This window comes from Tamandua tetradactyla, chromosome 24 (genome assembly GCF_023851605.1).
Source record: "Tamandua tetradactyla isolate mTamTet1 chromosome 24, mTamTet1.pri, whole genome shotgun sequence".
In the NCBI taxonomy this organism is placed as follows: Eukaryota; Metazoa; Chordata; class Mammalia; order Pilosa; family Myrmecophagidae; genus Tamandua; species Tamandua tetradactyla.
Genome location: NC_135350.1, coordinates 46,602,239 through 46,629,484, shown reverse-complemented (window position 1 = coordinate 46,629,484; position 27,246 = coordinate 46,602,239). Strand labels below are relative to the sequence as shown.

The following is a 27,246-nucleotide window of genomic DNA, read 5'->3' as shown; positions in this document are numbered from 1 at the left end:
TGTACTAAGAAATGATGATCATGCATCTATGTGATGATGTTAAGAATTAATGATTGCATGTGTAGAATGGTATGATCTCTAAATGTTGGGTTAATTTCTTTTTTTCCGTTAATTAAAAAAAAAAAAGAGAGAAGGGATAATTGGAGATGAAGGGATACAGACTGTACAATGGGACTGGATATAAAAACTCAGAAATGGACAGCACAATACTACCCAATTGTAATGCAATTATGTTGGAACACTGAATGAAGCTGCATGTGAGGTATAGGTTTTTTGTTTTTGTTTTTTTTTTCTTTCTATTATTGTTTTAATTCTTATTCTGTTGTCTTTTTGTTTCTTTTTCTGAATCGATGCAAATGTACTAAGAAATGATGAATATACAACTATGTGATGTTATTAAGAATTACTGATTGTACATGTAGATTGGAATGATTTCTAATTGTTTTGTTAATTCTTTTTTTAATTAAAAAAAAAAAATACTTCATAAACTTCCGCCATGTGCTTCTAATGGGATTATAAACTGGGTAGCAGAGATTTTAATTTATGGGAATTTTGCATTCACGGGTGCCTGCAAGGTGCTGGAGTATTGATTATTTGGATTAGTTTTCCAAGAAAACAGGCATGCAAATAATCTCACTTAGCATACTGCACTTCTCTTCTCTTTATGCTCGTATTCAAGAAAGAAGTCTCACAGGCTTCTTCAACTCCTCATTTACTCATGGACAATTCCCATCAGATTGTAATGCCTATACAAACATAACACTGTAAAAACCAGGAGATTGTAAGGATTTTGGATTTCCATGATCTAAGGTGATATGTGCAGGTTACAAGTGGGAGAGGGTAAAAATTTAGTTTCTAGAAAGTCTTACTGATGGATGTGTTTAGTGGGAGAACTTCTCAAGTATTAATGCTTTCCAATTTCCTCTCAAAATATTCCTAATTCAGAGACTGAGCAACTGTATTTTAAATATATTAACAGTTCCACATCTAGAAATGAATGCTTATGAGTGGAATGCATTCACAGAAACAGGATCAGAATGGCAAAAGGATTAAAAACCATGTAATCATACACGGAATGGTTAAAGACCTGGCAACACAAGTAACCATAGGGAAACTGAGCTATTTAAAGGTATTTTAAGAGCTACTGTGCCGCAGAAGGAAAATTTGATTTGTTCTATATTATTGTACCTAGATGAAATATTTCATTTCGATCACATAAATTTGGGATTCAGAACAATATTTAAGATTTTTTTACTCTAGCAATGTTGCCGGGGATATTTTAAAACAGGAAATCATTTTGAAACAGAGTTTCCTCATGCCTTAAAAAAGGAAAAGAAATCCCAATTTTCTTGAATTAAAGATCAATTTTGTCCAGAAATGTTTTCATTCTTGGCCGCTGAGATCAATTGAGAAAAAGAAATTGTATAAATGTTTAAATGGTGGTAATTTCATTTGTTTTATGAACTACAGAGTACAATTCATATGAATCATGGAGAACTGAGTGAAAAAATAAAGCTAAAGCAGCAGAATTTAGTAATTTATATAAAGGTGAGATACTTTGGACTTTTTCTGGGAAACCCTGCTAGTTTCTCACAAGTACAATATTCAGGGAGCTGTTTTTGGGGAGCTTGACTTCAGAATTAGTTTGTTCAAAGCCTGCTGACAGGTAGGACTACGAGGCCTCCGTGCTGAAGCAGAGCCCCCACTCACTCGGGGGGCCCCGGAGAGGTATCTTCACACTCAGGAGAGAGACAGAGAGAGAGAGAGAGAGGTAGACCAGATGACACGTGTGGCCTCCAATGTACTGTCCCACTCCAGGGTGCTGGGATCTTGTGCTGATTTTTCTGATGCTTAAAGATCTCAGATTAGGTCTTTTCTCAACCTAGTCACAGGAACACTGAGATCTGACAAGTACTATATAAAAACTGGTAAACTGCTGGATTACAGCAAAATAGTTACTTAGACTTCATCCCCTCTCTGAGCTTGTAAATTTCTTCATATGCAGAGAAAAATTTAATGTATTTACAGTATCTCTCAAATGCTATCAACACTGTTCTTCTGGATTTTGTTAGGAACTAATTCAGCATTTTTAAAAGGTGGGATTCCTTTTTGCGTTTGTTTTGGTTTTGGTTTTGGTTTGTTTTTTAAATACGGAATGCTTCATGAATTTGTGCATCACCCTTGCAGAGGGGTCATGCTCACTTCTCTGTGTTGTTTCAATTTTAATATCTATGCTCCCAAACCAAGTACAGTGTTTTCATTTTAGATTTTTATTACAGATAACTAAGGATAAAGCTTTTTCTTGGGACAGGGGGAATGACTGATGTACCCTGAAATGATTGTTACCTTTTTTTATTTGTGGAAGATACAGTCTAACTTAAAAAATGGACAGAATCTAAACATACAATAGAGAACATACAACAACCTTCATTAGCCCACTTTCCATAACCAGGTATTTACTTTTCAAATAACCTGATCTTCAAATGCCAAAAAATGTATACTTTCTCCACAGGAAATACAACACAGAATTATGCCAAAGAAGGAGCCCCCGAGTCAGGAATATGGTAGCTTCAGGATGTATTAAATTGTTTAAGGGTGGGGTAGATAGAGTAAGGATCATTAACTTCTTAGTCATCATCCTCATACTTTTTCTGCCACCCACATATCCAATTAGTAACAGGAGACTTAATGCTACAGCAACTAACCTAGTTTCTGAAAATAAATGACTTAACCGTGGGAGGTAAGTAAATTATTTTAAGAGAAAAGGTTACATCAAATCAGCTATCTTGTGCAGAGCTTAAATGTCTATTTTCCACTAAGTCAATTATTCTCTAATGCTATTAGTCATCATAAAATATGACTTAATTATTGCTTGAAACACAATGAAGACACACTACAAAATAATCAGTTAAATAATGCAATGTATGTATTTGCAAAGTTCTATACCAAGAGACCTTTTCCTTTTCACAGTGCAACTTTGCTTTTGCACTCCTCCCCCATGTGGCAAGTAATAACATTTCTACAGTGCACTAACAGTATACCAACTTTTATTCTTAGATCTGAACAGGTAAAAGAAGCTTTGCAGCACCCCACATTGCTTTTCAGTGCAAAACATGTCAACTGTAGCATGAGTCATGCTATTTTAAGTATCTACCTTCTCTCTGCTACTATGAGCAGTTAAAGACCTTTGTGCTGCCCCACGAAGAGCTGTTCGGTAATTATAGAAATTGCTTGAAGGGTCCATCTGATGCTATAGGCAAAAGACAGAGAGTATTAACGACTTACTTCTCACCCACAGGGAGTTTAATCATACTTTTATGATCACATTGCTAATGATATATAAAAATTCAAAATAAGTTAGGAAACTCATTAGGGATATGATTTATCTCTCTCATAAATACTCATGCATGAAACACCTTAAAACACAATTTTTTTTCCATTTTTGATGTCTGATTTATTTTTACAAGCTTGTGTCTTTAATAATGTTAAAGCTAGACCAAATTCCATCCAGGATAGCTACTGAGATTAGATCTAAAACTAATAACAAACACTAGCACTAGAAAAATTTACTGGCTTCATTTAAAGGTCAGTACACTAGTTTATGGTTAGCCACGTACAGTGATCCAACACTCTGTAGTGAACTTGATCTTTGCACATGGTAGCAAATCATTCACCAATTGTTAAAGTATTACTACCTTGTAAGAAGGAAATACATTTACTAGATAATATGAATAAAGTATCATATAACACATCTAATAGAAATTCCTAATTTGAGGGGAAACTTGGGAAAGAACCCTTTCTTATTATATCTCAACATAGTAGATACAAAGTACCAGCACACTAAGGTAATAGTGACATAAATATGATTTAAATGCAAATGCCCTTTTGTATAACTCTTACTGCCCTAAAAATTATATTGGAAAGACTTTTTCACAGGTTGGCTAAACTTTTTGAGAGAGTGGTGAGTGAACATTTTGCTGGGAATGAGGGTGACCGGCCTCTAGGAACATGTATATAAGTAAAGCTAGTAGGCCTATGATGAAGTAAAATTCTTAATTGTTGAGGACACAAATTCTATCCTGGCAAACAATGTAATCTGACCAACAAGTCACCATTTATCAAAGTGGTGACAACAATTTGAGCCATTCACCTGTATATGGGCATTGGGTTGTTTCCAGTTTTGGGATATTATGAATAAAGATGTTTATATATATTCTTGAACAAGCGCCACATAAATGGAAGTTTTCCCCAAATGGAAATCTCTATGCATAAACATCTCATCTATAACCTGATTTATTTCCTCCTTCTCCAATTCTAATCCATCTTTTCATACTACAGGTCTGCAAAGATAGATGGCCTTTTTCTCTGTAGTCCAACCATGAATCAAGATCACATAAAAAAATTTCACTTTCCAGGTGTAAAACATTACTTTAACAGCAAAACATCAGTTTCACATACCTCAAGAATGTCAAACTTTGCAGTCTTCACTTTGGCCCAAGTTTTCTTTAGTCGAGAGACCGGGCTCATATTCATTCCAGCTTATGGAGGGGAAGAAATGAAAATTAAAATAAAGAAATAAGAATAGCCATTCTAACTTATACTCCTAAAAAATGTAAGAGTTCTGCAAATTACTAGCAAGCTATAAACTCTTTTCTGGCAAGTTTTCTTGTAAATCTTCCCTAAGCCTGCAAACAACATAACTGCTACCAATCACTCTGAGCAGAGATTGGCAAAGTTTTTCCATACAGGACCAGATGATAAATACCATAGGCTTTACAAGCCATGCAATCAATGCTGCAACCAGTCAATACTGCCATTGTTAGCACAAAGCTGCCATAGATTCTATGTAAATAAATGAGCATGGCTGTGTTCCAACAAAACTTTATTTATGGATTCTGAAATTTGAGTTTTATATTATGTTCACACGTTATAAATTATTATCCTCCTTTAGGTTTCTTTTCTCAATCACTTAAGAACATAAAAAGCATTCTTAACTCATTGGATATAAAAAGATTGGTGGTGGGCCAAATCTGGGCAACAGTGTGTATTCTGCCAACCCCTGACCTGGAGCTTAACATGTCATTGAGTGCTTTGCACATATATATATACCCTCAACATTCCTACAATAAGCTGGAACTCCAGGGGTAATAAATTTCCCCAAGGTCATCCAGTTAGTGAGTAGCAGAGATGGTAGCTCATACTGACCCCACTTCAAAATCCACATTCTAACATACCGTGCTGCTTCCTAAATGATGCTTTATGTATATATAGCAGCTTCTTAGAAAAGTGCTTAATCAATAAGATGGCAAGTATCTCTAGACTTTACAGTGGTTGTTTATATAGAAAAGAGTCCTCACTAGCCCTAGTGATTCCATATATTAATTTCATTCCACTAACATTCACATTTTAAGGACCAGTAGGATGTTCCTTTTTTATTTAATTGAGGTAAAATTTATAAACAGGGCAATACACAGATTTTAAGTATACAACTGGAGAATTTTGTAAGATGTGTATAAATCCATGTACCACTGCCTCAGATCAAAATATAGAACTTACAGTCGATCCAGATCAAAATATAGAACTCGTGGTCAATTGCCACTGTCCATAAAAATCAGAACAGTGATTTTCTACCATCACAGATTATAGATTTGTCTGTTGTAGAATTTCATATATATGGAATCATACTGTATATACTCTTTTCATCTGGCTTCTTTTGCTCAACATAATTACTTTGAAATTCAAATATGCTATTTATATGTATCAGCAGCTCATTTTTATTGCAGAACAGTATTTCATTGTATGACTGTACCATAATTTGTACAGCCATTCAGCTATAGACAGACATTTGGGCTATTTTCAGATTTCAGATATTACGAATAAAGCTTTTTATATACATTTTTGTACAAGTCTATCTGTGAATATGTTTGCATTTCTGTCAGACAAATAGCTATGTGTAGAATTTCTGCATTATACCCTATGCATATGTTTATAAGAAACTGCAAACCAGTTTTCTAACATAGTAGTACCATTTTACACTCCCACCAATAATGCATGAGCAGTCCACTTGCTCTACATCCTCACTAATATGTGATACATTCAGCCTTTTTAATTCTGGTCATCATAGTGTGTGAAATGGCATTTCACTGTGGTTTTAATTTGTGTTTCCCTGATGGTTATAGATGTGGAGCACTTCTGAATACACTCATCATCCATTAGTATATCTTCTTTTGTGAAAGGTCTGTTTAAGTCTTTTGCCTATTTTTTTCATTGGGTTATTTGTCTTTTTATTTTTGATTTGCAAGGATTTTAATATATTCTGGATACATGTTTTTTTGTCAGCTACATGTATAACAAATATTTTCTCCCAGGCTATGACTTGCCTTGACATTTTCTTATTGGTGTAAGAGGAAAATTAAGCAATCTTCTATTTACCTAGACTGTGAATCTTTCAGGTCCCTGATCAAGATGACTTTTCTGTCCACTATTTTCATGGAGTGAGCCATATAAATAAAGAGCTCAAACTTTGCCAGTGTTTTTATGAGGGAAACAAAGGGGAAATGATATGGGGAAAGATTATTGGATTAAATTTGGAAAATTTTCTGGCTTCAAATTGACCCTGACTTTTTAATTTATCCTTTTATTTAAATACATACTTACATATCTACAATGTGTAGGACAACCATATAATTTCTCATATAAACCAGGGAACTTTCTAATGAAAGAGTCACTGTCAATAATTATGGCAAGACAACAGGGACACTTGGGAAAAAACATGACATACTGTCTCTCCATGCACTGAGTTTATAAAATGAAAGGAAAGAAATATGGCCAATGGTATTAAAATCACCACAGTCGGGCAGGCCATGGTGGCTCAGCAGGCAGAGTTCTCGTCTGCCATGCTGGAGACCTGGGTTCGATTCCCAGTGCCCGCCCATGCGAAAAAAAAAAAAAAAGGAAGAAAAATCACCACAGTGCAGAAGAGGAGTAAATCTGTATACTAGGGAATATTATAAGAGCATGGGGAGTTAAAAAATGTTCCAGTCTAATGTAGCCACCCTATTGTCCATGCTGATGGACTCAGAATTTAATCTCAAATCAGGTATTTCTATGATGCTTGATATACAAGCTGCCCAAACACTTTTTAAAACCCTTTATTTGGACAAAAAACTTGCTTAGGAGCTTTTATAGATAAAAATCCAGATGATGATAAATGGTCTAAAGTATTCTATGAATTCTTGTACAATTAAAAGATTACATATGCTTGCATATTTGGAGTGTTCTGACATAGTTCAAATATTAAAAGTATAGTTTTCATTAATGAAACTATACTACTTTACAAATTTTCAGTGGATACATTTATAACACCTATAGAAATAAAGGACATGTATCTTTCAGAGAATACTCACAGATTATCGCCATCAAGGAATTAAAGTTGCCGATGTTAAAACACTCCCGAGCCACATCAATGAAATATTCAATCATTCGTGCTCGATGTTTCTTCTTTACAGGCTGTGAAGAAAAAAAACAACAGAAGTCAGTTATCTAACGTGTAGGACCAACAGCTATGAAATAAGTATGGAAAAATTAGTATTGCATTTTAAGAGACTGAGTAAATTCATTTTCTCACCATGCAGATTTCTGTAGCGACCAAGTAGCTGAGGCGATTAAACCATTCCACATAAGCTTCTAAATTGCGTGTTTTCTTCCGTTCACCATAGCAACTCTACAGAGAAAGCAATGTGAGCAGATGAATTGGAGAAAATAAATGTAATAGGCTCTCAGTTTGTTAGATATGGGCCTTAATTCTCAGTCTGCAAATTAGGAAAGCTTCCTATGATAGGGAAGAACAAAAAAAGAGAGTGAGAGAGAGAGCACTAACCAGTGAGTGAATCACCAACTTAATTCTCATTAAATACATATAAAATCTCTTGGTCGAGTGAAACCCACTGAAAGGAAGAAATAATGTGTAGTAGGGTCAGTGATAACGTAATTCAAATGCAAAATACGTTAACCTCATCTTGGAGTCCAAGACCAGGCTCAAACAGGTTAATTAACCCCTCTTTCCTTCCTTTCAAAAGAAAAACAAAGCAAAAGCCCACCAGCCTTTGCTTACAAAAAAAAAATGTATTCTTCACTTCCTGTACTGAGGGAAACTACTCTAAGGCCGGAAAACAGCTGTTGTCCCTATTCCCAGATGCAGACTTTCATCAGTAGATGATCAAGTCTTTGCCTAACATTTCAAAAGCTCCTAGAGGTCACCGGAAAAAAAGGTTTCTTCTGCGGTGTCACTGTCACTATAGCCAACGCCCTTCACCCAGCTAATAAACCTGCTGTGAGAGATTCATCTTAAAATAAGAGGCAAAGCACAAAAGACCCTTCCTCAACAAGCTGGTTGCCTATCCTGTTTTTATTGCCCCTGTTATTGTTGAATCATGAGCAAAGCACTCTTTCATATTTCCTTTCTGACTTAATCTGCTAAAACCATTATGCTTTTATCTCCTACCTTCATCACCACAAATGCTCGCATCTACTTATACTTGTAAAGGGCTTATTAAGCTTTCCAATAAGAAGGAAGAAGACGCTTAAAGGTGGTGATGTCGTAAGACTATTGTAAGGGCACTGGTGGACTCAGATCAAGAAAAATAACTATGAATCAGACATGGTTAATTCGAGTAAGAAGCAAAAAAAACAAAAATAAAAAATAAATCATGTCTTGGTTTTAAAACCTAGAACAGGATAGTTTCAACTTCCGTCCCTTGTGCCACTATCAAAGACTAAGGGATTCCATCTCCAAGTCCACGGCTGACCACCAGGTGGGCTGATGGATTTTACCTTGTCATTGTCCAATGGGTCCTTCTGAACAAATGCCTGAACAAATTCTTCCGGTCCAATGTAATTGAGCCTCTCCTGAAACGCAAATTTGAAAAGCAGGTCAACAATATTAAAGAGAATGAGAAGAAATGGAAGGTCAACATTCTCTATGATTTCTGGCACCATCCTCATTTTTTATGCAGTTTGAAAAACCTTCAACCTAAATACTTTCACACTGCCTTAAAGAAAGATCCAACCAAAGGCAATTTTATGTTTCAGTCAAGGCTCCATAAGCTCGTGAAAGCTGAGTGTGAGTTAGAGTGGGCTGATGAGAAAAGTCAAAAAAACTCTTTGCTCTTCAGGACATTTCTGCAGTCTTGCATTGTATTTGTTTTAAAGTGACTTCTCAGAATATCAGCAGCTTTCACATTCACATGTTTAAACAAAACATGTTCCAACCACATTGTACATTATTTCCCATCTGGATTATTCTAACCTCTCCCTGTGACATTACTATGGAAAAGTGCCTTGTCTGGTTGCCAAAGCAAACCAAATCTGTGACTGTAAAGGGCGAGGATGATAACAGTCTTACCAGCTCTATGTGAGTAAGCTGTTGGGCCAGCGTGTAAGGGTCACTGCAGACTGTAATGATGTCCCTCTGTATAGACTGTGGCTTGTTCTTGAGAACCGTAAGCCGGTCTGTGGACGTGGCACTGATTTTTGCCAGGACTTCCTCGTACTGGCTGAGCGTAGCAAGTTTGCGGATCAGACACTGGATCATCTGTTGGACATTCTTCCGGTATGTCTGCAGGGGATAAGCAAAGGACTGAAATGTACACCACATGTTTTCACAACTATGCAAATTCAGACAGAGACTATGCCATAAACAATTTAACTTGATGTAAGGGAACCATCTTGGTGGAGGGCAGGTGTGAGGATTCTACCCAGCCCTACATTTTAAAGAGACTTAGAAAGTATCTCTTCAGGCTTGTATGGTTTCTTTCTTTTCTCTGGATGCTCTTTAAGGCACAAGTCAGTTCGGACCATGAAAACAGTATGCGAAGTTTCATATTACCTACTGAGGAAATCCAGTGTAATAGGAACCTCAGACAATTAAATGTTTCCTGGGCTGATGGAGCAATGGGTACCAGTTTACTTTGGGTGGGTTATAATGAATCAATCTCAAGTCAGAGCACCCTTTTCTTCATAGTTTATTTAGGATCCCCTTCTTGATTACCTACCATCCTCAACCTCATCAGTCTAGGACACCTTATTGATAGTTGGTGTCATACCAGCTGCAGCTACCTGGCAGAAATATACTAGAACTTCCCCTTCACCCCCCAACCGACTCCACCCTGACTTCCACATTTAACACAGGTTATCACACACAAAAAAGTGGAATTCATCTTTTTTTTGTTTTTTGATCTGATTTCATTTGGCCCATGTCCATTTCTTTTGAGTTCATGAGTCAGTACTAGTGTTCACGACTGAACCCCTCCACATGGCAATGCTTCCAGTAATGCTACTACCAGCTGCCACCTTGTTGGCAATTTCATTATGCTTCAGCCACAACTCTTAAGAGAAACTGGTTTAACACGTGATGCACATATTATGGATAAAAGTCAACCTCTTAACTTTTAAAGGATTTCTTAAGTCAAAGAAATGACTTCATAATCAATTACTAACAAATCACCCTCTAGGTAAATTATGATGCCCGCATTAGACAAAGGAAAACAGGCGGATTCAATGACAACATGGTCATTAGGCAAACCACTCCAGTGAAGGACTGTTCCAGTGAAATCACAGATGTGAAGGCCTGTATTATGCTTCAGTCCCTAATTAGCTCCTTAAAAAGCACTATAATAGTTTCTGAGATTAATCATTTGAAAATTAATGGCATCTTGCCTACAAATATAAAAAACCAAAATATTTATAGAGGTAATTTGGATTACTAGAGCATATTACTATGGTAGTTTGGAGCTAAGTACCCCAGAAAAAAACATGCTCTTAAACTGAATCCACTCCTGTGGGTGTAAAACCACAGTAAGTAGGATCTTTTGATGAGGTTACTTAAATTAAGGTGTGGCTCCACTCAACGAAGATAGGCTTTAATCCCATTACTGGCATCCTTTATAAGCAGAATGAAATTCAGATAGAGAAAAAGCCATAGGAAGCAAGAGGCTGAAGGTCAAAAGAATTGGGAAGAAGGAGAAACCAGGAGAGGCTGCCATGCGTGTTCCATGTCCCAGAGGAGGCCCCGAGGGCCAAGTAACACCAGCAGGGAGCCCAAGAACAGCAGTCTTCCATAAGAAAGCATTGCTCTGATGATGCCCTCATTTGGAATTTTTCCTAACCTCAAAACCATGTGCTAATAAATTCCCATTGTTTAAGCCAACCCATTGCAGTGGTATACACTTGAGCAGCCAAGGAAACGAAAGAATCACCAAAACTCCAAAAGGAATAGATATTTGCATACATGAGCCAAGGAAAATTATAACCATATTCAGAAATGATCATTTCTCATATAGTCAAGTAAAAAAAAAAAGGCATTTTCTTTTCTTTTCTTCTTCTCCACTTGTTTGGTTTACACGCCACTGAATTCTTTAACCTGGTCTATTAGACAATGACCTTTGTTTTTTCTCTATATTCAAAGACCACTTTAGAACCATCAATGGAATACCGATGTGCCTCAAAAGTTATACCATTGAAAAATTAGTCACACAGCATTAAGATTGTAAGTTTAGAAAAAGCTATTTATTTGGTAATTCTCTCACCACTCAAGGAAAATATCTCTTTCTTTGGAATTCCAAGCTGTTGAAAGTCTAAAGCCTATTTAAATCTCTCTTCCCTATTCCTTGAATTCTAGTTTCATAACCTTAAGTTACATTAAGAAATCCATAAATTTAAATGTCTTCTTCAGTCCCCTCTCCCAAATATCATAATACATGACTATACGAGAGTTAGATATTCGCCCTAGAAACTATGCAAATATTTCCTAGTGCATTACTCATAATAGTTAATTAAACACTTTCTTGGAGGTATATTAGTTACAGCACATATCATACAGAGCAGAAAATACATTTTATGAAGTTGAGGTTTCTGTTATTAAAGTGTTATTTACCAAAGCAACCCACAACCCTCATTATGTTACTATATTATTAAACATAGTTTGATGTGGATAAAGGACTTTTCTCCTATGCCAAAAGTCCGTCTGAGAATATTCCTGAATTTTTTTCCACAAAAAATAAATTAGTTGTTTGTATCCAACAGAATAGTTTTAAAAAAGAAAAAAATACCCAACATGGCTCAATAATATACTTGACTACTGTCTAGATGCTTAAAGAGGATACAGCTTTATGCAATTGCATAGAATGGTATCTAGGATATTCCTGAGTAAATAAAGGAGGATGAACAGCAATAGGTAAACACAAACACAGACATACAAAACTACACATGCTCCTCTTATGGATGTGCAGATTTGTGCACAAATCCATATCTAGTTAGAAGGAGGTCAGGCAAAATGCACACAAAACTGACAGCAGTTGTTACTTCTAAAGAGAGAAGTAGGATGGGAGGAAGTTCTGAGCACCTTTTGCTTGTGTGAATTATTTTTAAATTATTTTAAACAAAGAGAATGCATTTTTGACTTAATTACTTTATTAAAAAACAGCTAATGAGGCAGGCAACGGTGGCTCATTGGCAGAGTTCTCACCTGCCATGCCAGAGACCTGGGTTCGAGTCCCGGTGCCTGCCCAAGCTGGGAAAAAAAAAAAAGCAATTTTTTAAAAAACTTTCCCACAGAATAGAAAGGTTCTTAAATAACCTAACTATGAGAAATGCATATGAAAGTTCTACTCAAACAACTCATTTAAAAATATTATCTATTACTCTATGTTCTACCAGCTTCTACAAGCACATGGTCATTCTTACATTGTGCATCCTCCTCCCTTCTCAAGATCCACAATGGCAACACTTTAATCAAAAATTACCACGGTGGCTCAGTGGCAGAGTTCTCACCTGCCATGCCTGAGACCAGAGCTCGATTCCCAGTGCCTGCCCATGCAAAAAAAAAAAAAAAAAAACAATTACCAAATTACCACCCCTTCTCAGGTGACCATCTGATGATACCACCTGTGAGCCTGAAGCCTGGATCCCTCTCCTAGAGAGTCTGGTTTTATTGGTCTGGGGTGCAGAAGAACTTATCAGGTTGTAAATGCTCCCCAGGTGATTCCAATATGCAGCAAGGTTTGAGCACCAATGCTCTACTAATTGGTATATCTGGTGAGAGATTTTTACACTGCACTTAAAAACACTTTTTTAGGAAAAAGCCAGAGGAAGGTACTCTCAAGGATTCAACTCTGAAGAGGGTGTTAGTGAGCAAAACGAGCAGCAAAATATAGGGGATAAATGTACACATTAAGATAGAGGGGGAAAAGCCATTCAAATAAAGAACCTGTGTGTGTGTGAAAGAGAGACAGGGAGAGACAGAAAGGAAAGCGAGATGGGGGGATGGGCAGTGAATGCATGAGAACGTATGTACATATCTTAAAGTTTCCTGCTGCCATTTGATTCCATTAGAGAATCCAAGCTTGCTGTTGTTAAGCATGATTCCTCACTGAATCATAAATTACTAAATATGTACTTATTCTTTTTTATAACTTCAAATGCCAGTGACAATAATTACCTAGCAAATAAAGACAGAAGTTCTTATTATAAAGACCAGCCCTAAGGAAGAGAAAATTACATTCTATCCAACATACGCATTTGTCATGTAATTCAATCATAGTTTCATTTCACGTTTCTTGCAGGCAAGTCCTAAAAAACCACTTCAATTTGGGCAAAATCCCAGGAAGGAGACACATTAAGCCAAATTATTTGGAACTGCCCTAGCAAATCCAGAACCTGACTAAATTATTTGTAGGGCACACCTGGATTCACTGACTGCCAAAAAAAAAAAAACCCCAAGGTCCCAGGCAAGAAGCAACATGTCCCACCCCAAGCCTGCACTCTTTCCAGTGTAGAGATATCATTATTTTTTATTCCAGTAATTGCTTGGTTCATTTGTCCATTCATTCATTCATTTAAGCACTACTGAGTACCTATTAAATTCTAGGCACTAAACTAGGAGTTAGAAATTCTATGGTGAACAAAGAGGGCAGAGCATAAAGTCTAGTGGGAGGAAACAAACAATAAACAAGCAAAAATTAATAATCACAAAAGTGCTATGAAGGAAACAGGATACTAGTAGTGAAAGCAAATAATGGGGAGGGGGCAGGGTGGGGTGGAGAGGGAAGCCCTGTCTGAGGAGAGCACTTAAACACATGACAGATAAGAAGCCTGCCGAGCAAAGAAATGGGCAAAGAGCATCCATCACCCAATTTTAGAGCTGAAAGGGACAGTGACACAAGACAGTTATTTCTATGATTTATAGAGATGAGAAAATCAAGGAGCAAGGAATTTAGGGGGCTTGCCAAAGCACATTGAGCTCAAGCAGCTGCAAAATGTGGACTTTCACCATAAAACCCATTCTGATCAGGACAAGTGATACCACTCTACTCAAACCCTAGTTTTTTCAATTCTTCATGTAGACCTGGCTTATTTTTTTACCTCCTCTTTTCATCCTCAGCACCATCTGAAATTCTCAGTATGCCAAATACGGCAGAGTTACCAAGGATATGTTGTTAAGATGAAGTGTTGATAAGAAGTAAGGGCCAGAGACTGTTGGGTGCTTTGCACAGTTCTATCCCACCCTCGAATGGTTTGATCCTGTAAAAAGACCAGACCCCTTCTGACCAGCCTCTTTGACACCCAAGATAAGAAGGATCCAAAGGCATCCACTTGGCATTTTCAAAATACTAATTTTTACCTTAAAAAGCAAAAGATATTTAAGGCATTCCTTTTGGAAAGAACTAAGTCACAATTCCTATCTTTTAAAAAACCAATAGCAGGAAGGTCAGCTGACCTACATATACAGTTAATTACCTAACTACAACTTAACTGAAATGAAGTATGGACTGTCTGACTCCAGGTCTCAGTCTTCATAGAAGAAAAAAGCCCTTATGATGCCACTAATATTTGGGGCAGCTTGTCTAAAACCACAGTCACTAAGCCAGCAGTGACTGCCAAATAACCCAACAGCTAACTCCTCTACTACAAGATTCACTACAAAACTGCACTGTGATGCTTAACTTTTGCCTTTGTGAAGGACCTACCAATGTATGCCTGCCTTGAACCTGTCACAGGCATACAGGCAAAATGATTTTAACAGTCATAGCTTGCAAAATGATTCAGGAAAGTACTCATTCAGCCTTGCAGAAATGTCGCCGTCTCAGGCACCAGGGTTCAAAACAATATCAAAAGAGAACATTAAAAGGGTTAATTTCATTTTCATGAATAAAACATAGCTCAGAGAAGCCCCGTATAATTTTTTTCACACTAATTTTATATAAGCTTTGCTTTTTTTTTTAAGTTGGGGAAAATGGCATTAAAATGCATTCACAAGACACACATAGAATAGATAGGGTATCTTGTTACATGATCTTTAGAGCACACCACTGAAACAATGAGTCCACAAGGAAGATTATTCACATTGGGAAAAAGTATTTCAAAGACCAACAAAACAAGACATCATTGCTATTGCCAAATGTTTTGCTGATCCTTACCTATGTGAAAACGTTGTACTGGTGCCTAAGTAACTTGTTCCCAGGAGCTTGCCAGCAACAGAGCAACTACAAAGACAACTTTGCTCTACAAGCCTCAACACAGAGCATCAGCCCTCCAGGTTCACTTCAAAGAGGATAACCTTGAATTTGTCACAGCCATTAACTCTTCTCGAAGGCTCAGTTGAGGGAAGTGATATTTATGGAGGATTATCGAGGAGACTTGCTTTCCATCTCCATATACTCTAGGTTCTAGTCACAAATCAACCTCTGGTACCAGAGGCTTGGATCATTTTCTCTGTCCTCCTTACTGTGTCTGCCTCCAAAGAATCACCTTTGCTAAACTATATATTTATCACATGGTCTCATTTTATGCTTTCATCATGGGACATTTTTTTTGAAAATACTATAAAAAACAGTTTCCATGATCTCATTCTATAATCCCCTGTACAAAGTCCCTCATAAGAAAGATATTTTTAAAATAAATTTCATTTAACCTAATTCACTGAGGAATTAGTATGCTTTCTCTTTTCTGATAATGAGACTTGCATAATCAACTATGTTTCCCCTTTGCAAGGAGCTTAGACTCAAATCAGTCTACTCTACGGATTACTCTACTCTACAAGCTCCCAAGATGAGTATATTTATTTTCTCCTTTCCATTGTCCAGGTTATCTATTTCTATTTATGACTTCCCACTACATTCTTATATCTATTAATATATTGTTATTTATTTTGTTCTATTAATGTTTAATCTATTGATAAGCTATTTATTCTCTAATTAGCTGTGTCATACCTTTTTGGAAGGAAGAAAGGTAAAAGTAAAGTAAGATCAAAAATACACTTGCAACACAAATCCTGTGCATGAATTGACATGAATATACCCCTAAATTAATTGCCTATAAATCTAAATCATATCCAATCATCCCCATTTGACATACCAAACAGACCAATATATATGTAGAGGACTTGTCCAAAGGCAAAACAGGAAGTTACCAGTGGAGATTCTGATGCACAATTCAGCACCATTTCCCACCAAGGTTATGCCTTGGAATTCAAGGGGCTGTGCTAAATTCAGGTTACCCACCTCTTCACCACTGGCTATTCGGTGAGCCAGATCTTTTAAGTTTCTCATCATTCTTTCATCCCGAAAATCATACGGAAATGTTTCTGTCCATTCTGTCAGAAGTTGAAGGATTTTCGGTGCAATTTTTCTTATCTGGTTCTAGGGAGAAAAAGAAAATCTAACTCAGTGTTTTATCTGCCATTAAAAACCAAGTCACTGATAAACTTCTATACAAAGTCTCTAGAGCTGAAGAAGCGGCTCCAGTCTTTCCATACTTCCATGTCGATGCCAAGCACCACCAATTTAGGGCATCAGAGGGGTCCTCCAAGGCATAAGATTTGTACTACGTTATTTACAACATTCCTAATTCCCTATGAACAGTTCTGAGGCCTTCCATGCATCTTAGCCTGAAATATGCTATGATTACTTAAGCCATCAAGTTACCAAAACTAACATTTAAAAATTATAAAGTTCAGAATGTTTCATTACCTTGTCACTGCTAGGATCACTTAGTCTCTGGTGCTCGACACATAAGTGGCAAACTTTGGCCATTAGTTCATAGGGATGCATAAATAACCGAGAACTGAGTAGGAAGGTAAAGATGTATGTTCTCTGCGGTAAGAGAAAAAAGCCATAATGGTTACATTCTCACTGAAACAAATACTACTTCTCTACTATCATATATCAAAAAAATAAAAAATATTTTATTTCATTATCCAACTATATATAGCTATCTAGAGAGTTTCTGATAAAGTCCTCTTGAACAAGGTTATGCTGCAGTTTCAAAAGTGATGCCTACTAGTAGCAAAAAACAGTGTAAGAGAGATTTCTCCTTTATCCTCTTATGTATCTTTTCCTTTAAACACTGCTTAAACTAACAAAAGGACAGGATAAGTTTAGAAAAACTATTCAGAGCACATTTTCAAATCCATTCTCAGGAAGCAAGGACACCTGGACACATATTTCACTCTAGCAAAGTAGAATAGAATTCAGCCCAGGGAGGTGAATCTAACTTAGATATACCCCCCACACAGAACTGTGTTCTATGTCCAAATATTACAGTAACTCAATGGAAATAAAACCAAACCAAAAAAAAAAAAAAACAGCCTGCATTCAGCTTAAGAATTCTCCAGTGTGCCCAGCATGGCATGCTGCAGTGTTTATGTCAGAACATTCAAAGGCAGGCTTTCAAGTAATCTGTTTGCTCAAAGGCTCAGCAATGTGATAAAGCACAATATAACACTAAATACTTTTCTTTAACCACATTCTCTCCCAAGAAGCCAGTAATGAAGTAGAGCCTATTTGTTATAATAGTTTCAGACTCCCTATGAAAAGAACAATTTCCACGGTTGTTTCCCCCCACCACAGACTCCTCTGACTCCTCCCGTTCCCTGCCCGGTAGGCTCCTTTAATAGCTTATAAACACTTACAGAGCCCAACAAGGAATTCCTTGTACTTATGATTACAAGTTTTCCCTGTGTGGCAACATATCTGAAAATGCTATATAACAAATCACACACAGAGCAATAACTTAGTAAGAAGCGTTACTGTGCATTACAGTGGCAAGCACAAACTTTTCTTTGCACACCAAGGCCATTAGTATATTTACTAAATCATTAAATATAGTATCTACATATTTTCATGAAATCTTCATCAACAACCAGCTAGTCAGTAAATCTCATTGTACTACTAAGCTCAACTCTAAAGAGGCAGCTGTGGCACAAGGGAATGAAAAAAAAATCACTTGCCCTGGAGATAGAAAACCTGTGTTTGACTGCCGATGCTGGGAGTAAGCCTGCATGCAAATTACTGAACATTGTGAATTTCAGTTTTCTCCTCTCTAACCTCTTGAACTTACTGTAAAGATTGAGAAAATGTATAAAGAATTCCCTAGATAGGAAAGTACTATCTAGAGATTTGTATACAAATGTAGGTTACCCAGGTAAAACATAAGCAAATGTCACTGACGTTCAAACTGCAAACTGCAAATTGAGCATAAATCTTGCTCTCTCTTTTATGTACTTTCCCTGACTAACTTCACTTTTCTCAGCATAGGGACAGTCTTGGGGAAAAAAAGGCATTAGATATTCTGGGAGCATTCAATGTTCTCTGGCATTTCCATTTAAAGACCAAGGTATATGCATGCATCAAATATACAGAAATTACAGTTAGATGATATTTGACTGCCTACAATGTGGTACTTGGCCTGAAAAGTAACTGATACCCAGACAGCACCAAAATCTGATCCATACCTGGGCTCAATTTGATCTTAAGACACTCAACCTAAATTTGGAGATAATACTGTCAGCATAGTCAATATGCAATTTCTATTAGAAAAATTCTTAGCAACCCAGACATAATTCTGTAGATCTATGGCCCCTGCCTAGTGTATATAATTTCTGCTCAATTGCAAGGATGTGTTTTAGAGAAGTATGAGCACCTACATCCGGGTAGTAATCCACATTAGGTACTAAGTGCTGGATGAGTGCTTCCAGAGAGCCGGAGAGGAGGTTGTTGTCATGGTAATACAACCCTCCACAGCTGTCCTCTGCAGACTGATAGAGGTTTCGGTTATAACCACTGCTGTCAAACATTGCTGAAAAGGGAGGAGTCTGTGGCATGCTTTCCTGAAAGGAACAAGAAAACATAGTGTCAGCAATATGTAGTAAAAGGAAAAAATAAGCTTAAGAAGCATTAAATCTTAGTAACCAGGGAACAGGCAATTTAAAAAAAAAGTTTAGATTCTGACACAATGTCAGAGTCCATCAAGAACAAAATTACTCTTTAAGTAATACATGCATGAGTAACTTTTGAGTCCTAATCTTATTGAATCAAATACTATAAAATGATCAGCCCACGCAATCCAATCTGGACTTGAAATTCATGTCTCAGGCTGCCATATTTAGATACTGATGTTTTACATCTGGTTAACAATAGTGGGGGAAGGGAAATAGGCTTGGGATTGCTTTATTCCACTGAGTCTTAACATTTCCAAGGAAGGAACTATGTAAATCCTCACATTTGGTTATGAAGAATTATATAACACTTAAGAGATATCCAACTAGCACTGGGCAAAAGTTAAAAACTAAATTGTGAGAAGCCTTGAGTTAGAGTGCATAGTGCATATATGTATTTATTTACATATTTAGTACATATGACGAGATTTAATGCATAATCCTGACTTTTCCTCAGCTTTCACTAGAAGACCAGATACCCCTTTGTGTCAAGTTCTTTTGAGGAAGAGGGGAACCTCTGTAAAGCCTCAGTTCTCAGTAAACATGCAGGCGGAGAAGGCAGTGGATTGGGGAACAAGGAGTGCTCTGACAGTCCCGAGATAATTTGCTTCTCTCCATCTGTGTGCTTTGCCCCTCACAAAGCCGTTGTCAGAGGGTGCTCAGTAGAGGCCAGAAAGTATTAAGTTATTACTCAGATTCCCAGGGACAGAGCACAGGGCTCTGAGAACAGACTCCCAATTTCTGGTAGCGTGTCTGGACAATGAAGGCATTCAAAAGCTGCTGGGAAGGAATAGACAAGACAAACAATGAGTAGAAGCAGTCCTCCAGACCTTGGACTGGCAGGACAGGGCATGTGGAGGCTGCAGGAGGACAGAACCTAGGCTAATCCTTCTTTTCAAGATGCCAAAATATATTTGCATCAGAATGGGAGGGGGTTTGGAGCCCTGTCTGAGAAGTCACATCCGGCACTCCACAAGCATCTGTTCCAGCTACAGCAAATGGGGACACAGTGCGCCATGCATGTGCATGTGCCTGGGCAGGAGGTGGCCAGGGGTGGAGTGTTAGGAAAAACAGCAGCATCCTTTACAAGGCAGACCTGGCGGATGGAAATAGCGGTTAGGCAAAGAAGCAGCAAGAAAGGAAATAGAAAAGAAGAAGCTTCAGCTCTTTGTACTATCCCATCCAGAAACTGGTGCTGAGAGGGAATTTAAAAAGATCAATGAAAAAACAGTCACTGGTGAGAAGAAAGTCATTACCGAGAATCACTCCACTTGGGAAAATTTGTCACCACCAGGGTCAACGTTACTGTGCCTCTGGCTTTGGAAGGACACAGTTATAAAAGCCAAAAGGAGCAAATATTATGGAATGTAAACGATAACACAACTGCTCCATACCACCCCCTTAGTCGGTGAGACCTCACATGTAGGAATCAGGGTAAAATAACTCAATGTTAAACATGATTTATAAGGCCAAGGACAAAGTACATTTCTTTCCTCGTCACATTGTTAGTTTGCTGTGAATATAATTCATGTGCAATACAACCCTTCACAAATAAATTGACCTTGGTGGGGATTAAAGAAGGTCTGTCTGCCCTTACCTTGAGACATTGTCCTCAAGCTGGGCAGATGGGACTCACTTCATCACGCCTTTTAAATTGTTTTTGTTTGTTTTTTTTCTGCCAGGAACTCCTAATTTTCCTCAATTTCTCCACTTACTAGTTACTATTGAAACCATCTAAATAAAGCACTTTGGCAAGATACTTGGCTGGGATTTAAAAATTCCAGAAAATTAGAAAATTTTAAGAGTTCAAACAGATCTTAGACCCATCAATTGGTCCAGGTTGATCATTTCACTTCCCAACTGCCGTCAATTAGAAGTGGTTGTTCAGAGGTTTAAGAATGAGTGAGATGGATTTAGGGATTGTAACTCAGTGGAAGAATGTATGTCTTCTGTGTCTAACAAATGGTGCAAGACAGTCACGGAAGACGTCAAAGTCCACGGGTCACCCACAAGCTGGTCCAAGCTCCTCTTTTGACAAATGTGCAAACGGAGACCCGGGACAGTGAAGTGAAGGCACCAGGCTAACATGGCACAGCAATGCGACTGAAGTGCAGGGTGAGACCAACGGAATGGCCCTGAATCTGCAGCCCTGGTGCCTTGTGCTCTTTAACAGTTAATACTAACCCATAAAAGGGACATGGGTAACTGAGGATTAATTTCAAGGAACCAGCACCAAAAGGCAAGAATTTGTACTTCTTAATTATCTACTCCCACGAAGTAGACAGGGACTCAAATTTAATGAAGTCCTAGTCCTGGCAATTAACAGTTGTGAAACTTCACTGATTTTCCCCACCTCCAACCCCATCCCCAGTATGGTTTCCATCTAGAAAATCATTTTCTATTTTACTCACCCCTTCCGAAATTCTAATTATATCAAAACTACCCATTTTGTTTATAAAATTCTTCTTAGATCATCATTATTAGAGCAATGGTAAAAGACTTCTGCATTGCTTTTTGGAAATGTATCACACACAGGATTTCTTGTAAGACACACAAAAATCAACACTTAGACAACTCCCATCAACCAGATACTAGAAGAAAATACTGCAGATGGCAAAGAAATGCAAATGGAGGTAAATTAATTGGGGTTATAGATTATTATTTTTAAAAATCAATCGTGAGAAGAGATACAGTATGTCAGAGGTGGTTTTCTGCCTTTGCCAAGCAGCTGATTTCATTTTCTCACGAGCCACCTGGATTGCTGAACTTGTACATAGCAACAACAAACAGCTAAGATCTGAGTTACTCCAAGAGACCCCGTCCGTTTAGGCACAATGATCATACTTTTCTACTTTGCCATACAAAGACATCATTTTTTTTTTTCAATTGCTTAAGCCCTTCTCCCATGCTTAGTTGTGCATTCTTCTGGGAAAAAAGCATATTCCACAGTCCTTGACGTCAATTCCCCCTCAAGGCTCTTTCCTGGCAAGTCTTCAGTTCCACAGTGTGGAAGGTTCTGAGAAGTTCAGCAGCTCCCATTTGTGTAATGTGTTACCTGCTTACAAACGCAACCATTCTATTTGGGAATCATCCTTATCCGTCTTAATTACTCTTATTAAAAAGCAATACCGCCAACATCAGCATTTAAACTACTGACTTTTGCTATCAAGGTATCATCTCCTCCAGAAAGAGATTTCATTAGATTCTAATACATGCTTTTTTAAAACTTTGATACTTTTGAAATTGGGTTTCATCTAACTAATCATGAGATAAGAAAACATGGCACTGTTTAATTGGCAGTCTTTTTTATTTCAGCAGAATATGAAATAATTTAAAAATAATTGATGGCATTTTAGATTTAGATTCAAGGAAATTCTTAAATTTGTTTGCATACCCTTTACAGATTTCCAGTGGTAATTTCAATGAGAAAAATGACGAAAAGAAAGCTACTGGATGACAGTATTTATCATGCATTTCTGGACAATCTCTAACAAGTGGCCAGACTAGCCATTTTCTGGGAGGATCAACTGCCTTGGGTAACAGATGCAACCGGATAAAAAAGGGGAAAGGTCAGTACATGTGAATGAAACGGAATGTACTGTTTTTGAAGCATATTTTCAAATATCTAAGGAGATAAGTATAGCAGCTTATTTACCCAGATCAATCAGAGCTGTTCAGTATCACCAAGAGTCGATGTCTGGGTCTTTAGTTCTACCTGCTTCTGGAATCAAGAGGTGGCGGTTAGGAAGATTAAATAATGGCTTGGCTTTTGTTTAAGTAAACAAATCCAGTATCCAAGTACTGGACATGAGAATTCAGAGAGGTATTTATCCCTGGACACTATTAACTCTAGGAATCATTTACTAACGATTTCACCAGGGGAGAAGGGTTAAACCTGAGGCTCCTATCCCATAGTTGCTTTTCTTTTTTTCTTTTAATCTCAACATAGTACTGATGCCTTCTTATATGCAGCAAACCTTCTCCTTTCAGTTCCCACAATTAATATTTTCTGCCTTGGGTTTCCACAGACTCTGGATTTGCATCCCCGATACTTTCAAAAATATTCCGAATGCCAGGTTCTCCACTGTCTCCCATCCTTCCTTAGCACAAATTTCACCAGCTCAATTTAGCTATCTGTGAGGAACTGCTAACCAAAAATTTTATTCAGGAAACACTGATTCTTCTCCAAAATAAGAATATGTGACAAAGCAGCAAGTTAGATACCGGCATTGGTTTTCAATTGAGTCAAGCTTCAAAGTAGCTACCTTCTTTGGAAGAAGAGAGATTTATAAGACAGGTGAAAAAGCCGCTCATCCATTTAAATCACCGCCAGTGTAGAGGACAGGTTGATCTCCTCACAAGCAATACTTCCCTTACAAAGTTTCATTTGTAAGTGGGTTGCTCAGAACTCAGAAACTAAGTTCCTTTGGGCCAGTGGCTTTCAACTTTTTAGGGAGAACACAAATCTCCCTCCCCAACACCCCCAGATAAATATACCAACAAATCTGCTTATATTAATAAGCCCATGTGCTAGAACACACAGAAGGTAGATCTGAGGTATCCACGGTACTTCAAAGAAGGAGAACATGGTTGGTTCTGAAGAAAACCTTGGTCTAAGGTGGTCAAGGGCGTCTCCTTCGAATTTAAGGCATATTTATATTTTCAGGCACTGGAAATCAAATAGGGTTAAAGAAAATAAAAGAATAATAATTCTTCTAGTTTTGGGTAGCGATAGTAAAATAGGCATTTTTCCCCCTAAATGGAGGCAGCACAGGGCACTCTGGCCTGGGCAAGAGACATAGTAAGGTAATGGAAGACAGATTTTTAAAAATGAATCAGGCTAAAGGAAAGCTTAGAGCCACCAATATTAGTATACAATTACAGGTTTTTCTGGAAAACTTCCCAATGGGGAGTAAAAATATACCCAACCCCCAACCCAGGTATACAAGATAAATGTTCTTTCTTAAATTAATTTGGTAGCTGAAAAGATGATTGACAGACAAGTTATCTTACAGGGAAGCTAATTCAGTCACCAGAGATATATCATGTTCTTCCAAGGACCCTGAAAAGTTCAGCCTGACACTGATCCAGCAGCAAGGAAGCAGGCTCTGGGTGATTTAAGGGGTGAATGGATTTGAAAGGCATGCCTAATGGCTTAAAACCAACCAAAGCAGCAGATGAAAAGCTGCCTTTTTCTGAACAGCACAGTGTGTTTGAATCAGTGACTGCTTTGCAGTGTTATTTATAACGAAGCAGGTGCATCAGGATAAGGTGGTTTCAGGTGACAATTCAAATGGGAAGAAAGGCTGAGGAAAAGATGGGTGTGGGAACAAAATCAAAAGCCATCCTTCAACATTCGGTATAGGCACTTTGTAAATTTCTACCAGAATGCCAAGTCAGCAGTTCCTTTGCGCACAAGAGAATGAGAGGGAAAAGGTGTAAGTCAGAGACATTTTTTTTTAACGAATCACTATTTCATCAGAGTGCTTCAGTGAAATATTTAATAAATCAAGTGTCTTTATGTTGTGATCACTTAGTTTCGCTTCTGTTCAAATGCTGGGCAGGTATCCCAATTTAAAAAAAAGAGTAGATGAGGGCCTCCATATCGCAGTTGAACTTTGGAAGCATATTTGTTTAGTAGGGAGAGGTTTGATTTAATATCCTGGAATTACCAGTCCTCAATTCCCAACTATGTTTCAAAAGAACTTTGTACTTTGGTGGGATGCATCTTCAAAGATACTTTCTTCCTTTATTCATTTAAAGTTTCCAGAGATCCGCAACAGAATGAGTTTACATATTGTAGCTTTATTCCTTTTGATACTGGTAGGTCTCAGAATATAAGGATTTGAGTTATGAAAGGTAATAGTTAAGTTTCTGATACTAAAATATGGCTTATTTTGAGCCTGAAAATGTCTAGAAGATTATCTGCTTATTTCTTTCCTCAGTGAGGGGAAATCCTAAAAGCAGAGATTTCTAACAGCATCTCTGGATACTGTAGAAATGCTACACCTCTGCTAACTCCCCTTGAAGAAAAGACTATTGTGTTGAGAAGGCAAACAATAAAGAGCAGACAACTTAGAATCAATGCACTTCTTTGGCACAGGAACACACAGACCACACATAAACCGAAAGGGCAGAACTCCAAGATAAGTACATTCTTTGGAACTGAGTTCCTAACGCTTACTCTACTTCATAGTTAAGTATAAAAAACAGAGTATTTTAAAGGAAGGACGATCTTCTTTTTCTCCATAATAAGAATGAAATGGTGATAACATTTCCCTATTTAAGTTACAGGCTTTCATACAAAAAATGAATCTGCGTTTTGCTTTGATTGGTCCAACATGATACTTAAAAAATTCCCTACTAATTCCTCATTTCTGGAGGAAGGGGATTCTGACTCAGTTGCTATTTCTGGCTTCTCTTGAAAGAAAATAAAGCTAAAATTTTCATCTTTTGCCTTGTTAGCAGTATTTTTAAGACACAAAGCAATACTTTGGTAGATGACAACCCATTATGGGCTGGAGAGTCATTTAAAACTTCTATGAGATAAATTTTTACTGTTGGAAACAATACAGAATATGTTCACATCCTTTATGCATGAATCATTTTTACATGCAGTTCCTGATTTTAACAGTAGGTGGCACCTCATTCCATGTCTTCTAAATGGTTAGTGCTTTCCAGCACTAACAGTCAGTGATGGTTTAGAAAAGCAAGAGGGCAACTAGAATTCTAGGGGGAAAAAAACATTGAAAAATAGGTGTTTGTGACCTTGGCGTATTACTGAACTCTGAAAGGTGGTGTAGCTTATGCTTTACGGTCAAAGGATAAGCTGACAGTCAGTCAGTCTTACTTTCCTTAGGTTTTAAGTGTTCATCTATGTTAATAATTAACTTTCACCTTCCCAGAGGATAAAAATGATCTTCTGGATAATCAAAATCATCATTATCTAAAGTCAGAGCTGACCAGCAGAGCTCTCTGGAATACTGGGAATGTTCCTCTTAGGCACTGTCCAATCTGGTAGCCACTAGTCGTATGTGGCTATTGAGCACTTAAAATATGGCTAGTGCAACTGAGAAACTCATTTTTAATTTTGTTTAATTAAATCAAGTTTAAATTTAAATAGTTCCATGTGGCCTATGGCTACCATTTTCTACAGCACAGTTGTAAGCAGTCAGACCACCACTTATACATGACAGATCTCCAGCTCAATTATAGAACATTACATAGGGGTGCATCATTTATTAAGACTTTGTTTTATTTTTCTAAATCCAGTTCATCTCAGCAGGAAAAAGAGCTAATATTTTACGAAGACATGTACTAATCAAGTAGAGCCTCTCTTTACATTATATTATTGAAATTATTATAATAAATATAATAATAAAATAGTTTTATTTTTTGGCTACAAGTTCTAAAAATTCTACCCTTATCCTTGCCCTTCCCTTGCTTCTCTTTTAGATAAGCAGAAATATTAGTAGTATAAAATGTTTTGCTTTATTATAAGGTTAATTTGTACTTTCTTTGTGTTAAACTAATTTTCATACAGGGTTTCCTAATAAAATTTGAACCAGATGAATGATATCCAGATACAGATATACTTTGAGATGAAATACTGAATATACCCTAAATAGCCCCCCATAAAGAAAAAATGACTGGTCAATAGAGAAATTAAACACTTAGACAGTAGTTAAATCAAGAGACCAAAAAAAAATCATATTTTTAAATTCTCACATTTGGGGAGAAGAATAAAAGCAAAAAGTAGTTCATTAAATCTCTACATAAACCCCAATAATAAAAAGAAACTTCACTCTCCTCTCTTCATTTCCATGTATCCAGAAAGCAGGTAAACATCTATCTGCAAGTCACTTCATTATTCCCTCACCTCTAAAAGGGCACAGCACATGCACGCAGTGATAATGCACAGCAAAAAATCTGTTATCACCAAGCTAAGAGAGACGCATAAATCATGTGGTTCAATC

The 27,246-nt window shown here is 37.3% G+C and overlaps 1 protein-coding gene and 1 non-coding gene across 3 annotated transcripts in view; both read right to left on the bottom strand.

Moving 5' to 3' along the window:
- Positions 1 to 27,246, bottom strand: part of RASGEF1B (RasGEF domain family member 1B) — a 39,007-nt gene that overhangs the window by 8,605 nt on the left and 3,156 nt on the right. For both annotated transcript variants that reach the window (XM_077143036.1, XM_077143035.1), the window contains exons 2-10: positions 18,980 to 19,162; positions 17,025 to 17,147; positions 16,557 to 16,694; positions 9,404 to 9,616; positions 8,833 to 8,907; positions 7,628 to 7,723; positions 7,407 to 7,509; positions 4,459 to 4,538; positions 3,155 to 3,250 (exon numbers count right to left, since the gene is read on the bottom strand). In XM_077143036.1, the coding sequence (XP_076999151.1) occupies positions 3,155 to 3,250; positions 4,459 to 4,538; positions 7,407 to 7,509; positions 7,628 to 7,723; positions 8,833 to 8,907; positions 9,404 to 9,616; positions 16,557 to 16,694; positions 17,025 to 17,147; positions 18,980 to 19,156 (1,101 nt within the window). In that variant the 5' untranslated portion in view covers positions 19,157 to 19,162. The remainder of the gene's footprint in view (positions 1 to 3,154; positions 3,251 to 4,458; positions 4,539 to 7,406; positions 7,510 to 7,627; positions 7,724 to 8,832; positions 8,908 to 9,403; positions 9,617 to 16,556; positions 16,695 to 17,024; positions 17,148 to 18,979; positions 19,163 to 27,246) is intronic.
- LOC143668610 (U6 spliceosomal RNA) lies at positions 2,145 to 2,250 on the bottom strand. Its single transcript, XR_013168479.1, has one exon. It is a non-coding gene; the product is annotated as a U6 spliceosomal RNA (small nuclear RNA).